The sequence below is a fragment of the Castor canadensis genome, chromosome 4 (genome assembly GCF_047511655.1).
Source record: "Castor canadensis chromosome 4, mCasCan1.hap1v2, whole genome shotgun sequence".
Classification (NCBI taxonomy): Eukaryota; Metazoa; Chordata; class Mammalia; order Rodentia; family Castoridae; genus Castor; species Castor canadensis.
The window spans coordinates 839,793-855,322 of record NC_133389.1 but is presented as its reverse complement, the minus strand read 5'-3'; the positions used below and the strand labels follow the sequence as shown (position 1 = coordinate 855,322).

At 40.7% G+C, this 15,530-nt stretch overlaps 1 protein-coding gene and 1 non-coding gene across 9 annotated transcripts in view; both read left to right on the top strand.

Annotated features, from left to right (window-relative positions):
- The window catches only part of Atp9b (ATPase phospholipid transporting 9B (putative)), a 234,565-nt gene that overhangs the window by 112,928 nt on the left and 106,107 nt on the right, over nucleotides 1-15,530 (top strand). For all 8 annotated transcript variants that reach the window (XM_074069605.1, XM_020163739.2, XM_020163736.2 and 5 more), the window contains 2 exons: nucleotides 1,241-1,316; nucleotides 8,481-8,557. In XM_074069605.1, the coding sequence (XP_073925706.1) occupies nucleotides 1,241-1,316; nucleotides 8,481-8,557 (153 nt within the window). The remainder of the gene's footprint in view (nucleotides 1-1,240; nucleotides 1,317-8,480; nucleotides 8,558-15,530) is intronic.
- Nucleotides 3,320-3,483, top strand: LOC141422724 (U1 spliceosomal RNA). The gene has a single exon (XR_012447471.1). It is a non-coding gene; the product is annotated as a U1 spliceosomal RNA (small nuclear RNA).

Below are 15,530 nucleotides of genomic sequence, written 5' to 3'. Positions count from 1 at the left end.
GGCAGAACCAACTTAATTTCTAAAACTAAATTGAAGAGACCTTTTATATGCAGTTCAGTGTAAAAATCATAAAATTTTGATATATTGTAATGCCCTTCCTTTCTCTTGGCATTTGACATAGGAGAAAATACTGTACTTAAAAGTTGCAAGAAAAATGGCCAGAAATGATATTCTTTGACGAAGGTTTGGTAAGAGGATGGAAAGAAAACACCCACAGCACACACCTTTATTTCTTACATGGAAATTATCTCGGAAAATAATGTTTTCAATCTCTTCTTTCCTTCCTACGTTTGGTTTCTTTGTAATCTTATATTATATCTTCATTGCTTATTACCAATTTATAACAAAACAAAATTGCTGTGGAAGTCATCATCTTAAAGGAGAATCGCAGCAGTCTGGACAATGTGTGGCTTTTTGCCTTGTATAAACATGGAGGTCATCAGCTGTCATCATATCATATTCCTTATATCACTGCTAGATGTGGACTATAGGCTTTTGTAGTCCTTTTTTCTAGTAAGGCCTCCATAACCAAAAGGTAGAGTTATGACTTAGGGTTAGGATGAAAATCCTCAAATTGCAACTATAATTTTGTCTCTGGATATGAATATGAAAAAATGTAAAGATAAAACTAGACTTTACATATTACTACTGTGGTGTGATTATGCCTGTGTTTAATATGTGTATGCATGCAGCTTATATTTAGGTTTTGTTTAATGAAAAATATCTAGCAAAACAATAACATTTTATAAGAAGAAATTAAGAAAAATTATTTCTTCTGTATGTATTGAAATGATATTCACAGGAGCATTTTTGTTTTGTTTTGTTTCTCTCTCATGAGCATATACACATTTCAAAGCACAGGTCTTGTCCTTGACAAAAGGAGGGCTAGAAAATTTTGCCATACACGTGAAATGAACATTGTTGAGTTTATTTGTAGTTAAGTCTGTGCTAAGATTGTCCACCTTTCCAGGACAGCAAGTCTTAATCCACGAGTGTTGTTAAACCATATGTTTGAAGACATGATTTTAGCATACTGTCTTAAAGTATCAGAGCATATAGTGCTTCTGTGAAATTTTAAAATTATTATTTATGTAGTTCCAGTGCCTTTCAGTGCTGGGTCCTTTCATTTAAGCTCAGGACGTGAACACGTTCCTTTTCGAACACTGTAGGTATCTAAAGCATGGCTAATACAAAACAATTGCTAATTTTCAGTTTTGTTTTCTTTTTCTCTCCTGAACAGGAAGACAGTGACCCTCCCATTCATGAAAGTCTCAACATAGAAAACACATTGTGGGCAAGCACCATTGTTGCATCAGGTAAGAAAGAAGTTCTTCTGCATGTGTGAATTCCCACAAATAGAGGAGGTCTAGGTACTCCAAACAGCCTTCTCAAATGACCCTGAGACACTTATGGGCTGCTGGTCCAATAGATATGGGACAGTCCTGAGAGTCTGAGGCCAGGCCTAAGCTACTGGTCACCTGTGGCACAAGCAGGCAGGGTTGGTCAGCCTTCATGGAAGAGTACAGCACCTGTGTCTTGACACATGTGACTGTGTGCCTTCATGAGAGGTGGCACAGCAGATCTGGAGAGGTGAGAGGTAATTTTAGGTGGCTCTTCACCTGACAAAGACTGGAGGAGACTAACAGGTGCCTGGGAGAGAAAAGAATTAGATGAGGCCAGGCAGGCCACCAGAGATAGGTTACCAGGACTTAAGGGGTAGGGGAAGAATCTGAATTTTCTTTAAGGGAAATTGGGAGGTTGTAGAATATTTCCTGTGGTTGAGAAGGAAGGCTACTTAAAGTGGCAGGTTTGCAGGTAAATTTCTATGGGATGTATTGAAAATGTAAGTGATTAGCACCTTATTGGAAGCAGGTTGACATTGGTGAAGGTACCAGGAGTGGAGCTTGGCAGCAGGGAGCAGCAAGCACAAGGACACTGACGATGACAGGAACATAGTTAGATCCCCAAGAGGACCTGTTTTCTAGTATGGCCATTGCTAGCAGCCCTCTGTTCTAGAAGGTGCTCACTCTCTTGAGGGTTTGAGTGCAGTGTCTGCTCTTCTCCAGCACTGGTGCGCCTGTCTGGAATGAGTTGATAATGGAACTGTCCTTAGGCAGCTCATGATATGATGAGAAAGACCACATGACAGCCAGGGAAGCCTTCACCATCCCTCAGTCTTACTTCTTGCCATTGTGCTTTTACACTGCTGGCAACCACGGGTAGCTGAGGTATCACCCTTTGGTGATGTAAAGTCACTGGTAGCCTTGCTCCTGGGATGAAGGACTGCACCAGGAGGTTCTAGTCATGCCCATATACAGAACCCTGCAGTACTTTCCCCCAAAACTGTGTCCAGGTGTCCTTTCAGGAAAGCCGTGGCCCTCATGGGTCTGTCGGAATAGTTCATAAGAAAGCATTGGCAGTGTGAGACCTAGAAGTTTATGTTTGGGCAGAAATTTAAGTTTTCTGACATTAATGTATTATTTTTAGTTTTTAACCAAGGATCACTCATAAAGAGATTAAATGATTCATTTTAAAGAATTAAGTTTTACTTGGTCTGTTGTTCTTGGCTTCTTTTTGAAACATGTATTACACTGTTGTCATTAGTCTCCAGCACTGTTGACTTGTGGCCTCTCTCCTCAAGGAGACAGAAGGCACCTTAGCCAGACTTCCTGAATGCACCTCCCTTCTCAGTCCTCTGGATGACCTTGGCGTGTGGGGCAGGAGACACTGACTCAGACATGCAGCACATTCCCCATGCCGCAGCCCTTGTCCTCTCAGACAGGGCCATCCACTCAGCAAAGTAACTAAAATGCAAACTTCTTCTTTCATTTCAAGCCTTTGAAATCGTGTTTCTGTACTTAAAAACTTACAAATGTAAAGGGCCACTGGAGTCTACTGCAGCCTGCCAAGCCTGCCAAGAAGGAGATGGACATTTGCAGAGGCACCCTGAGGGTCCTGTTTTCTTTGTAATTGACAGTATTGTGGAGTCTTTTAATCATTGACGTTACATCTCAAGTGAAATCAAGGTGGCACTTTTTTTTGGGTGATGCTGGGTATCAAACCCAGAGCCTTGCACGATAGACAAGTACTCTGCCACTGAGTCACCCCAGTCCCAAGGTTGTTCTTCAGATAAAGTGAATTCCTGCTTTCCTCCCCCATCACAGAGTTCTGAATGTGTGGAAGGGGAACTCAAGTTAAATACAGACAGACACACAGGGCTGCAGTTGACCAGAAGGAGAGTGAGGAGGCCTTCCCATGCTGCCCTGTGCATCAGCTATCTGTTGCTCAGAGAACACCATTCTTTCAAGAATTGTTGCCAATACTTACCTGGCAGGGAAGATACCATGATCACGAAAGTGGTTTTCCCAGGGCGAGGCTTATCCGTTGCACTTCGGATGTGCTGACCCCTGCGATTTCCCCAAATGTGGGAAACTTGACTGCATAATTTGTGGTAGTGGGGGACTGTGTTCACACTCTCCCCTGGAAAAAAAAAGAAAAAAGAATTGTTGGCAAGAGCATAGAAGGAAAGCAGAGCCCTCCAGGCAGAGTGGGAGAAAACATGTGCACAGAGGGGGCTTCCAGGAGCCAAGCCTTCCAGAGCAGGGTGTACAGTGTGCACAGATGGGGGCTTCCAGGAGTTGATACTCACTGTGGTAAATGCATAAATTGAGAATAAGCATTTAGAAATTTTTATGGCAGTTTAACATAGTTTACTAATGCTGAGAAAAATGAGGCATGTATTTTCTTGTGCTTGGTTTTGATTTTCTCTCTTGGCAATTCATTTTTATTATGTTTTGCAAAATTAGCAGTCATGACAGAAAATTTTCAGAATGAAATCTGGTCATTATTTACATATAGAATGATAAATTCCTACAGTAGCTAAAGGTCAGTGAGAATTAGGATTGGAATGGAAAGAGACTTCTGTCCCAGTAGGAAGTCCCCTCAGGGTCCTGCCCACAAAGAGCTGTGGGACAAGCTGGTCTTGGAGGTAGAGCATCTGGGCAATGCTTGAGAACACTAAAAATAGCTATGCAAGATCATGGGCAAAACACAAAGTGGTTGCTGCTTCTGCTGAAACCCTGTTTCCTGGAGGATGCTGTGTGGGCTTGAGAGGTGGACAGCAGAATTCTATCCTGAGCTTGCTGAAGTCCACACTTTGTGGACCCCAGACCTGGGTGCAGCTCTCATGTGCCCCTCCCTGTGTCTCTGGTTTGTAGAGTTCATGTTTAGGTACAGGTGGATGCCAGGGTATGTCCTCTCTGTTGCTCTGTGTCCCTAACCTTAATCTAGTTGTTAAGTTCCTCATGTCACTATGTACCAGGGATCTGGCCAGTGTGACAGACTGTCCCTATCCTCTGTCTGTGCAGACCCAGGGTGTTAAAACTCCCTGTCAGGGAGCAGCGTAAACCCTTGCTTTGTGAGGATCAGCACCAGGGAGCATCCGTCAGTTGCAGTCAAGTCCTCACTGGTGTTCGTGTCCTGACAACTTGTTTCTATGATGTTTAACCTCTGGAGGCATCACTGATAGTAAATACTTTGATTGACAGTTTCTCTATCTTAGATAACAAATAAAATCCATACTTTTTTGAGTACATTTTAACCAAGCATTTCACTGTTTTGGATCAAGTAGTTGAAAGCCATTGTTCATTTTGTTAAAATGGTCTACATATTTTGCATATGTGTCTAATTTCTATGAATCATCTAAAATGATTCTGAATTTCTGAGCATTGGCAGATTATATGCAAATTCTACATGATATCATCTCAGTGGTTAAAAGGTAGCAATCAAAAGTGTTGTAATAGGCTGATCATTTAAAATATTGAGGAGCCAAGCATGGTGGTTCAGGCCTGTAATCCCAGTGCACTCAGAAGACTGAGGCCAAAGGATCACAAGTTTGAGGCCAGCTTGGGCTACATAGCAAGTTTTAGATCATATAGTGAGACCCTGTCTCAAAGAACTGAAATGAAATAAGATAAAATATTAATGGGAGTAGTCAGTTTGATTTGCTGAGTTACATTTTGTGGTCATACTTGTTAAATAATTATATTTAAAAAGACTTTCTTTTCCTTATAGAGTTGACCTCTCTAGCATTTTTATTCTTAGTTTGCATTATGAAAGTTACTTGCTTAAAATACAGCTCCACTGCTAATTAAAAGTTTTGTAAGATCTTGAGTGAAATTTTCTCAAGCATTACCTACTGCATCACGTAATAGTTAATAACAACTGTCCCACTCAGGTGCAAATGTGATAGAGCTGAAACTTGAAGTAATGATGGTAAACCCCGCAATGACCTTCTGACATCACCCACTCCCCACCCCAGGCCCACCATCTCAGGGCCTGGTCATCTAGTCAGTAGTAAAAAGGTCACACATATGGCCCCTGTTTGTGACAGTCAGTGTCTGAATCTTTTTACATTGAATTTAACCATCTATACTCAATTTGAAGTATGTAGATATGGGCCAAACACAATCATTGGCTTTCAAGATTAAGAGATTACAGGTCTTTAAAAATGTTTTCTTGGTACAAACTAAACTAAAATTTTGATTGAATTACATGTATTGTATCACCTTCACCCTATGGATTTTGAGACATGATGCTTACCTGTTAGGACTCTTTTTGTGGTGTAATATGCTCCTGAATTTATGTCTTTCTGATGATAGAAATTCCCCAGGTTGGAGCCAGGGAGAGGGTAGCTTAGTTTTATACTTAAATACTGATTAAAATTTTGAATCTTCCCATTTAAAATTTCATTTACGGGGAAATGTTAAAACATTCTTTATTTGTGATACTTGGTCTTCATTTTCTGATGTGATGCAAGAGTACGTAATGTCTTGTTACCTTCTCAGTTCTTAGCTTCAAAATTGGCCACTTGTCCTTTTCCTGTATTGTCTTTGTGAAGAATAACATAAGAATCTGTTTGGGCTGGATGCCTGGTGGCTTGCACCTATAATCCTGGGTACTCAGAAGGCAGAGATTAGGAGGATCATGATTGGAAGCCAGCCTGGGCAAATAGTTCTCCAGACCCTATCTTGAAAATACCCATCACAAAAAAGGGCTGGTGGAGTGGTTTCTAGGTGGAGGCCCAGTAACACGGAAAGAAAAAAAAAATGTGTTTGGTCTCAGCACGTTCTTTTAATTGTGCAAAATAATGGGTTATCTTTTTCATACATGAATATAATGTACTTCAGTCATATTCTCCCCAATCCTGCATTTCTTTATGTAAGATTTTCTCAATCTTTTAACATGTACTAACTATAAATATACAAAGCCAAGAGAATAGAAAATATCCCATGTATTCCTATACTGGCTCAAGTGCTTTTAGTAATTAAAAAGCACAAGACTCAGAAAAACAGTACATTGAAGCTAATTATGCTGAGTAGTCATTTTTTGTGACCATCACATGCAAACCTTAGTGGGTTGTATAGCTGTGGTATCAGGAGTTGTGTTCGGCACTCACTCTGTGCTGTGCTTCTTACTCTTGCCACTTCTCATGCTCGATTTGGGTACTGTACCCTGCAGTGCCCGCCCAACGCCACCTCGTTCATGATCTGCCTTGGCTCTCAGGACCAGGGTGTGAGCATGATTAATTATGAAGGCTTCACCAGACATGTTCATTTGCAATTTTCCTTGTTATGTTTTTCTGATTATTCAATTTTAGTGGCACTTTTATATTTTCATTGTGTTAAATTGACAAAACAGGAAGAAAATATTGATCAGGTCATATCTAACATTTTGCCTTCCTCTTTTTTTTTTTTGGTGGGCCTGGGGTTTGAACTTAGGACTTCATGCTTACAAAGCAGGAGCTCTGCTACTTGAGCCACAACTCCAGTCCATTTTGTTTTGCTTATTTTTGAAGATGGGGTCCTGCAAACTATTTGCCTGCACTGGCTTTGAACCACAATCCTCCCAATCTCTGCCTCCCAAGTATCTAGGATTACAGGTGTGGGCCACCATGCATGGCCCTTGATGTAAGTTTTTTTTAAAGCTCTTCATAGTATTACATCATCAGGTATTTAATATTTTCCTGCTCACTAAATGTCGTCATCTTACCTAGGAAGTTCATGTGGATCGTAATAGGTAGACAGCATGTGAGCAGTTGGGTGATCTTCCGTGCCCCAAGGGACAGTCTGCCCTCCAAGAACTCGGCAGACTGAAGCCTCATAGCCTTTCAGTGGTAGCAGTTGAAACAGATGCAGCCTGTGCTGAGGAGCACCAGGCCTTCTACTTCCTGAGCTGCTAGAGACGTGACTCAGAGCATACTCATTTCTTGGACTTGCTGTGGGGTTTGTTTGTTTTTTTTTTTCCCCAACACAATCTTGCTATATAGTCCAGGCAGGGCTGCATAGAGATCCTTCTGCTTCTGTCTCCCTAGCAAAGAAGTTCTGTGTAATTTTTATAATTTTTTTGTCAGGGTTGTTAATTTCAGTTTATATATAGATATATGCTTATATAGTCTTTCTTAATTTGTGTTTACCACTTTCAACATAGAAAAAAAATATTTTCTTAGGTGTGGTAGCCCACACCTGTAATCCTAGCTACTTGGAAGGTAGACATTAGGGGGATCACAGTGCAAGGCCACCCCAGGCAAAATTCACAGTTCCCTATCTCAAGCAATAAAAAGTTGGGCCCTAGGGGTGCTAGGCCAGCCCAGGCATAAACAGGAGACCGTATCTCAACACACACACACACACACACACAGAGCAAAGCACAAAGGACCAGGGACATGAGTCAAGCGATAGAACACTTGCCTAGCAAGCCCAAAACCCTGAGTTTAAACCCAAGTACCCACCCCGCCAAAAACTCAGGACACGAGTTAGGAGTATACATTGTACATGGCTGTATTTATAGAAAAGATTCCATGGGTTTTAATTTTGCCAGTCTAGAGATGAGTGCTCTGAACTTTTTGTAACCTGTGGGTCATTGTTGGGGTATTTTGTCATCCCCTTATACTAAGTTTAAAATTTAGTCTTCAAGAAGACCAAACTTTCAGAGACATTCATCAAGATGAGTGGCTTCAAAGTGTGCAAAGTTGCACATCCTTTGCACTAACCTTTCTGCTATGGCTTTGAGGCTGAGGGAGGCTTCCCGCCTTCCTGAGCAGTGCTCGTTCACTCAGTGACGGAGTTCTGCCCCTGTGCCCCTCTGCCGGTCAGGAACCCTTCTCCATGAATTACGCACTGTTTCAGAAGATGGCAGTGAAAGGTCCATGTCCCTCCTGTTGTCAGGAAAGAATATTAGTGCATTTCTGATGTTACACATAGATAAATTTGTATTGTTAAATAATTTGTTTCACTTATTTCTGAGTCCATTTTAAAAGTCACAAGGTTTTCTTGAACTACTCAAATTAAATAGACTGTTGGATAAATGTATATAAGGCCAAGTAGTGTAGTATATTTTCCATCAAGACAGTTATTTAGAAAGTGTTTTCTCTTTGCTTTCCTTGAAATATTTCTATAAGGACCACTTTCATGTTTTTGCAGGTACTGTAATAGGTGTTGTCATTTATACTGGAAAAGAGACTCGAAGTGTAATGAACACATCCAATCCAAAAAATAAGGTAGGCTAGATTAAGGAGCAACTGCTTTAATGAACTTGCTTTTTCCTTTCAGTAAGAAAGTCTGTGTAGTGCTGAGTAGTTTATTCATGTAGCTTAATATGTAACACATAAACACTCAGAAATGGTGCTTTGGGATACGAGTTCTCTGTGTTTGTGTAACATTCTCAGAGTGAAGCGTTTCCAGAATACCTTCTCTTGCTTAATCAGGGTTTTAAATATGCTTTCAGTTTTCAATGTTAGATATGTAATTTGCCTGTAATTCGGTGGTTAATTGTGGGGCTCCAATTTACTTTATAATTTGCTTTACTTCTGTTGGTGATTTATTTTTAAAATAAAAGGATCTATTAATATTTTAATAGTATTTATCTTGATAACCATAGTTATAGTGTTAAAGCAGTTTTATTTCCATTTCAAAAGGCACATTGAGATGAAATGTTAATTTAAAAACTACTATTTGATTATATTTCTAAAATTGTTACTTATGCATTCAACATGTGTTTATGTTAAATCACAGTGAAGTTAGTATGAATTTTCAATAGTTGCTACATATTCATTTTACATGGTGTTCTAATGTGCAGTTAATGAGCTCTTCCTTACTGTTAATTTTAATTCATTTACATTTGAAATATAACTGTGTATTTAAGTAGAGCAAACAATATTTACATGAATTGATGCCTGTGTGGATAAATGATATGAGGGTTGTCTTTTGATGGAAATGTTATTGTAAAGCAATGGAAATGAACAGATATATATAGGACAAAATACATTCCTGTTTTTTTTTTTTTTTTTTACTAAATACTATTTTTTAAAAAATAGTATAATTTTAGCCTTTTAAAATTAGGGAAATATCACCTGTGCTGTGCACAGGCCTGTATGTGGTACAATAGACCAACCCCACGCCTGCTGCCAGCTTTGTGAGTGGGCACTATGGGTTCCTTACATGCACACACCTGCCGTGGGTCCCTCATAAGCTCCCCACCACACATGCACCTAACATGGGTCCCTCACATGCCTCCTGCACACATGCACACCTCATACATGTACCCCACACACATGCACCTGGCGTGGGTCCCTCAGATGTACCCCGCCACACACACACCTCCAGGTGCCTCTATTTCTGAAAGTTCAAAATATGCAATATGCCTCTTATTTCAGCATAAATTTTAATTATAAAAATGGGAAACTTGTTAGATTTATATTGCAACTTTACTCTGAGTATCAAATATTCCCAAGTCACTAATTCTACAGTAGAGTTGAGATCATTTAAAAATAAATCAGTAAAGTAGCTACTGACACTGAGAATCATGTTCACATTTATGTATGTGTCCAGGGAAGTGGTGGTTTTCCTTCAGTGATGCACGTGCACGTTCAAGGGCTTTTCTCAACCTTGTACTCTTATGTCTATGATGATATCGGAGGGTAAGTTTAACTTTAAGCATTAAGCTCGAACTCTTCAAAGCTGTATTGCTTTGTAATATGATCGTTGTTTTACTTTACTGTGCAGTTGAGTCCTTTTTTTTCTTAAACAAGTCCTCCAGTTTATTACTTCTCTTCTATGTGTCTTTTATTTTTGGCTCATTGTGCTCTTCACACAGGGTCTTGGTTGAGAGAAATTGAAGTGGCCTCTTGTTGATGGTCACGGTTAGGAGTCCTGGCACTTGAGTGATGCTGTCAGGTAGGAACCCAGGCTCTGCTGCTGATCAGCTCCTTCCACATCTTACTTTCCTTATCTGTGAATGCAGGTGGTCCCCACATGTGATGGTTGAGAATAAGTTCATGCATGCATTGCTCATAGAAATTGCCATGTAACGTGTGTTCAGTAGCTGTAACATGTAATTCTTAATATTTTTCTATGAAAATAACATCCCTCCCTCCCCTTTTGTACTGCTGATGTTTAAACTCAAGACTTGTACCTTTTCTAGACCGGTGCTCTGCCACTTGAGCTACACCCTCAGTCCTTTGGCTTTTTAGTGAGTTTTCAGATAGGGTCTCAGAATTTTGCCTGGGCAAGTCTCAGACCATCCTCCTCCTGCTTTTGCCTCCCAAGTTGCTGGGATTCCAGGCCTCCACCATTACACTGGCTTGTTTTTTAGGCAAGATCTTTACTGACTTCTTTCTTCCCTTTTTTTTTTTTGTGCTCCTTGGCAGACTTTGAACCACAGTTCTTATTTTTCTACTGCTGGAATAGCTGGGATTACAGGCATGTACCATACCTCACCTGAATGTTTTCAGTGTCATTGTGTTTCAACTCAACCTTCATTTCAAATCAAGAAATATGTTCTGGTTAGTGTATATAAGGTACCGTGCCATACACCACCAGATAGCCAAGAAATTCTCAGTGGCTACTCTTCTGCCTCTTCCTTAATCTCTCCTCTTACTCTCTGCCATCTTTTAAATAGCCTTCTTCATTTCCTTGGTGTTAGGAATGGCATTATTGGAATTTTATAGGACTTGATTGAACTCTGTTTCTGCCCCTTATGGGCTTCACAGCCTGCTGTAAAAGAGCTCTTTTAACCGCTGGCCCTGCTCTGTTGGTCCTCCTCTCCCTTCCATGCAGAATCAGCTAAGACCCGAGGAGCACTTAGCACAAGGTGGGTATTTTCTGAAACTTTTAATGTGTGAGGTTGTGGGCCTACAAGGTAGCCCCCATGAAAGGGTGGTAGGACTGTGGCCGTGTAACTCCTCAGGATGTTGTGAGGGAAAGTATGCTTTGTGGGACAGAACACTAACAGTGAGGCTCTTAGGAGGCATTTCTCAGGCTAGATGGTTAAACATTTTTGCAAATTGAAGAATAATTCAAAAGAAAAATGAATTATATAAATTTGGATATGTAATGAAATCTTTTCAAGTGTTCAGTGCTAGATTTATAAGAATAAAATTTGGAAAAGGATTTCAAGTATGCTATACTACGAGCATAAAGGAACAAACATGACTTACCCAGGGAATGTTTTGACTTTGATATATGTGGAATGAGAAAGAACATGCAATCTTTGTCCCTAACTACAGAAGGGAAGACTGAAATGATCGTTGACTGTTTGTGAAGCATCAGTTTAGTTTCTGAAGACTATACCTCAGTGCACTTCTGTAGCTTTTGGACTTGAGGGAAGCCAAGTGCAAATAAAACTGATTATTTACCTGAAATTCATTCGATTTCTTCAGGGAGACAAACATATCCTGAGCACTCAATTCTGCAGCCATCTAGAGTGTGGCACCTTGCTTGACACAGTGGGCAGCTAAGGTTGGGTCTTGGAGTTGTCAGCAGAGTAGTCTGAGCTGCAAATACATGTGTTTGAATGAGTGAGGAGTGGTTACTAGTCAGGACAGGCACGGCCATGCTGCAATAGTAAGTAGTCCAAATTGCCGAGGCTTACTACAGCAGTGTCTTCGTGTGTCCCGTGTCTGATTCTGGCTGGCACTTCCCTAAGAGACCTATCTTGGAAGCAGACTTTCATGACCACTGGGATATGAAGGAATGGCACAGTACATACTGACTCTTAAGGCTTCTGCCATAAGCACTATAGGTCACATTTCATGGGTCCAAGCAGTTAAATGAGCTCAGCTAAGTTCAAGGGATCCAGAAGGTCCAGTCCAGCCCTGCAAGATGAGACAGGGACTTGGACATACCTAACGAGCTGTGTTAGAAGCTGCCTGTGGCATGTAGAGAATGAAGTTTTCATGGGTTTTATAGAGTATACATGGGGGCCTCAGAATCCCAAAGAATGCCAGTGTTTCAGAGGTTAAGAGAGGAAGAGTGACCAGGAAAACAAGGTTGAATGAAGAAGGCATTTTAGGAGGAGGTAGCAGGAACTATGAGGCTGTGGACCTCACTTGGGATAAAAGAAGTGGCTTAGACCCAGCAGTCAGGAAAATACTGGTACAATAAAAACACTTGTGGAGTATTTGTTGGTGTGTGGGGGGGGAGGGAGGAATCCAGGTGCAAGGGCAGTGTTAGTGGGATGGGGTTTATGTTGTGGGAATTGGGGTCAAGGTTAGGGGAAGTTGTAGGTTGGCAGGGGTGGGTATCAGGAGGAAGGTAGTTGAAGGGAATCACAGCCCAGAGCTCATACAGTGACACCAGAGCAAATTATGATGGTGGCTCACACCTGTAATCCCAGCTACTCAGAAGGTGGAAATTGGAAGGATCACTGTTAGAGGCCAGACTGGGGAGCAAGTTAGTGAGACCCCCATCTCAATAAGGTCAGTGTTGTGGCATGTGCTTGTGAACCCAGCTGTGTTGGAAGCCATAGGGAGGAGGATCTTGGGCTCTGGGCAAAAAGCACAAGACCTACCTAAAAAACAACTAAAAAGTAAGAAAGGTTTGGGGGTATGACTCAAATGATAGAAAACCTGCACAGCAAGCACAAGGTCCTGAGTTCAGGACCAAATACAACCCCTCCCCCCGCCAAATACAAATCAAAATCAAAATACAAAACAAAAAACAAGTCAAAAAAGTTTTTATTACTAAACAATTTTACAGTGATATTTGGTGAAAGCTTAAATTATAAGAGCTGCAACTTGAGTAACGGACTGCTTTATAAAACCTAGCCATAGACATATTTAATAAGATGATACTTGATTACATTTAAGAGGGGAAAATTCTTACAGGAGGTTAAGAAAAGTCAATCATGACAGGTTGCCATTTTCATGCCGTTCATAATAATAAGTTGTTCAGAGCAAGAGCATCAAGGATGAAATGATAGTACAAAGTGCCTCCAGCAGTTACTCTACTCCCTTGGGTATATTGATTTGTGTTTCTAATAAAAAGATGCTTTCAAACGTCTCATTGACAGAGAGACAGGTGATATGTGCCATTACGTGAATTAAGAGCCACTTCTCACTATCTGATTGTTGCAAAGGCATTTTCAGACAATAGAACAAAACAGATTTCAGCTGTGAAGTATTTTGCAAGTTGAAATATCAAGGCAGTTTTGGAGAATAGCTTTCTTGTTTTAAAGAGGACCATTCATATTTTAAGAGTTATGTTGGTTTATATTAAAATATTATAATAGAGTAGCTTGCTTTTTTCTTGTGGTTGCATATAATCATAATACTCCTTTATCTTTGTGATACTTGTCTTCTTGAGTAATATAATTTCAAGTTTAGACGTGTCTTTGTGTCTTACAATGGAGCCACATGTTAGAGAATGTGGTATTACAGTCAGACTACACAGATAAAAGGCTCTTGGGAGGCCTCTTTGGATAACATTGCTAATATTAACAAATCATAGTACTTCAAGTCCTCATTAGGAAAAGATTGGCCATTAAACAGCCTACTGTAAAACTCTCCAGTAGCATGTAGACAAGACACAGTGTGGTTCTTTAGGTTATGCCAGCTTGTGGCTGCCTTCACTTCTGTGACTGGCACACTGCGGTACTATAGCTACAAACAGTTAAAAGTTGTATTTCCTCATCTGCAATGTGAAATAAGTGACCTTATAATTTCAGGAAAGCAGTAAAGGAGCAAAATGCTAAATGCTGGAAGAGCGGTCCTGAAGATAGAGTGTAATGCTCTGTGAATACATAGCAGATACCTAAACTAGAAGCTTTTCAATATGAATTTGATTGTAAAGCAGGTGCTGTAAATAGGAGGCACAAGCATATTTATTCTCTAAAATAACCAATTTCATAAAAGATAGAGTTCATCATAAAGTTTTGGATGACATTGACTTGCTATTTATCTGTTACAGATATGTTAAATAAGAATATACTTGGCAGCATTTCCTCCTTTCTAATAGCTAAATTCTCTGCCATTCAGATTCCTAGCAGAGAGGTGTAATTTCCTGAAGAACCAAGTGAGCACCTTCATAATTATTTTTTACCCCTTGATTCCTTCCCCAAAGCCATGAGAACTGTTGGAAACTTGTAGAACTTGTGATAATGTTTATTTATCACAACATTTCCTGCAAAACGTTTTCTTCTGCCAGATCACTCTGAGGCATTTCTGAAGGGACTGTCTGAAATGTCTTTTGCCACCAAGAGTGAGAAAGACTGTTTTACCCCAATCCCCCAGGTGGGCTAGAATGAAATAACTGGAGGTGGATAGTATGCAGTTAGTGAGTACAAAGACTGAAGTTCTCAGAGTGCATGCCACCTTCCCTAGGAAGATTCCCATGTGCAGCAGGCCAGGATGGGTCCATGTTAGAGACATGCCCTGTCCTTAAACAATTTGGGCCTCTTTGTGGTTACCATGTGTCATCAACAGGTCATATGCATGCTTTGGGTTCACAAGCAGATTTCACTAAGCTGAGAAGGAGGGCCCTATGGTCTTCACTGTGTCTTGTCAAGGCCTGCTAGGGTGGGGCTCTGCTGAGCATGTGCCCCTCCTTTCTGCCCTACTGTCACCCTCTTTTCTGAGACAGTGAAGCTCCTCCCCTGTCCCCCACTCCAGACACACAGTGGAGTCCTGGCAACCTGATGCGGTGCCTGTCCTGGGAACCCCTGAAGGACTAGGAGGCTCTGGTCCTAGCACCTACAACTCATTGGCACACTTTCTTAGTAACATACACTGTTGCCTCTTAGCAGGGAAGTCTGTGACATGAGGGTCTATTTTATCCTGGTCAGTACAATATCTCAAGCCTCTGGCACAATGTCTGCTACAGGTACTGAACAATTGAATTTTTTTTCTGAAGGAATAGTTCATGGTTTGTTTTTTAATTTTCATACTTGCCTAAGTAGTAATTTTTTATATATATTCCTCAGAATCAAATCTTAATATATCTGTTCTCAACATTATCTTTCTCCCACATCTGAAAGTATATTCTGAATATGAATGTTATGTCAGATTTGATTTTGTTGACTTTAGAGCAGCACCTACAGCAAACTCTGTTCAAAGTTGCGCTGGCTGAGCCAGTGTGTAACCACACCAGAGTGTGGTAGCCTTAGGTGAAGCACGCGGTCAGTGTTGTTGGTGGGTAATTGCCTTTGCCAAAGATCCTGAGAGTCTGAGTCTCCCAGAGAAGTGAGATTTTCACTGT